We start from the raw sequence: 1,274 nt of genomic DNA on the forward strand, positions 1-1,274 counted from the left end.
GGGGGGGGTCATACAGCCTAGAGAGGATGGAGGTGGTGGTCCAAGTCTCTCATCTCCCTACAGGAGGAGTCCGGTGCCATGTAACATGTATAGAAGGATTCCATGTTCCTCTATAGGTGGAGGCCAATGTCTCATATCCCCCTCTAGGAGGAGTTGGGTTCCATGCATGGTGTATACAGGGAACTCATTGTCCTCTACAGAAGGAGGATGACTCGTATCGGGTATAGGTGGAGGCCAATGTCTCATGTCCCCCTCTAGGAGGAGTTGGGTTCCATGCATGGTGTATACAAGGAATTAATTGTCCTCTAGAGAAGGAGGATGACTCGTATCGGGTATAGGTGGAGGCCAATGTCTCATGTCCCCCTCTAGGAGGAGTTGGGTTCCATGCATGGTGTATACAAGGAATTAATTGTCCTCTAGAGAAGGAGGATGACTCGTATCGGGTATAGGTGGAGGCCAATGTCTCATGTCCCCCTCTAGGAGGAGTTGGGTTCCATGCATGGTGTATACAAGGAATTAATTGTCCTCTAGAGACGGAGGAGACCCCGTATCGGGTATAGGTGGAGGCCAATGTCTCATGTCCCCCTCTAGGAGGAGCCATGTGATCTAGAAGGGGCAATAATTGTACCTGCACCATGAAGTAGTCACAGAAGCTCCACCCCGGCTCCGTCCTCTTCTCTCGCAGAGTCCTCATCTCATCCTCGAAGTGTCCCAGGTTCCGGGTGAAGGAGGTGAGCAGCAACGTGCGCAGTTTGGACAGGAAGAGAGACCAGGACTCCTGGGAGCGCGAGGTTTCCTTCAGGGGGTCCACCAGCACCATACACCTGAGGAAACACAAACCCGAATCTTCTCATCCACGCCGGGATCACAGCTCTCTCTGCAAGTGGACCTGTCACGTCATATCACGCTCACCTGTCACTCTGCTTGTTACAGAAGTCACTTCGGATCTTGTCGGCGATGGAGGTCCGCGGGAGGATGTTGGTTTTGTTCTTCTTCTTGGCTTCGCTCTCAACAACCACAATCAGCCAGTCGGTGGTACTGTGAGCCCGCAGAGCGTTCTGCCACTTGGTGATGTCATCCTTCGTGGAGGCTTTATAAACCTCCGTGTCCTGTGCGGAGGAGACCCATCATCACCGGACATCACATAAACCAATCCCATGTCTACATATGTATACCCCCCTCCATGGAGACCCCCTATATACCGACATAGACCCCCCCTCCATGGAGAACCCCTGTATACCATCATAGACCCCCCATACACACCCCCCCTATAT

The 1,274-nt window shown here is 52.7% G+C and overlaps 1 protein-coding gene across 1 annotated transcript in view; it reads right to left on the bottom strand.

The window, feature by feature from the left end:
• The window catches only part of TRAPPC10 (trafficking protein particle complex 10), a 21,789-nt gene that overhangs the window by 5,913 nt on the left and 14,602 nt on the right, over positions 1 to 1,274 (bottom strand). The window contains exons 5-6 of the mRNA XM_018575478.1: positions 913 to 1,109; positions 629 to 824 (exon numbers count right to left, since the gene is read on the bottom strand). Coding sequence (XP_018430980.1) covers positions 629 to 824; positions 913 to 1,109 — 393 coding nt within the window. The remainder of the gene's footprint in view (positions 1 to 628; positions 825 to 912; positions 1,110 to 1,274) is intronic.

Source organism: Nanorana parkeri, unplaced genomic scaffold, assembly GCF_000935625.1.
Source record: "Nanorana parkeri isolate BGI_ZX_2015 unplaced genomic scaffold, ASM93562v1 scaffold3991, whole genome shotgun sequence".
Lineage (NCBI taxonomy): Eukaryota > Metazoa > Chordata > Amphibia > Anura > Dicroglossidae > Nanorana > Nanorana parkeri.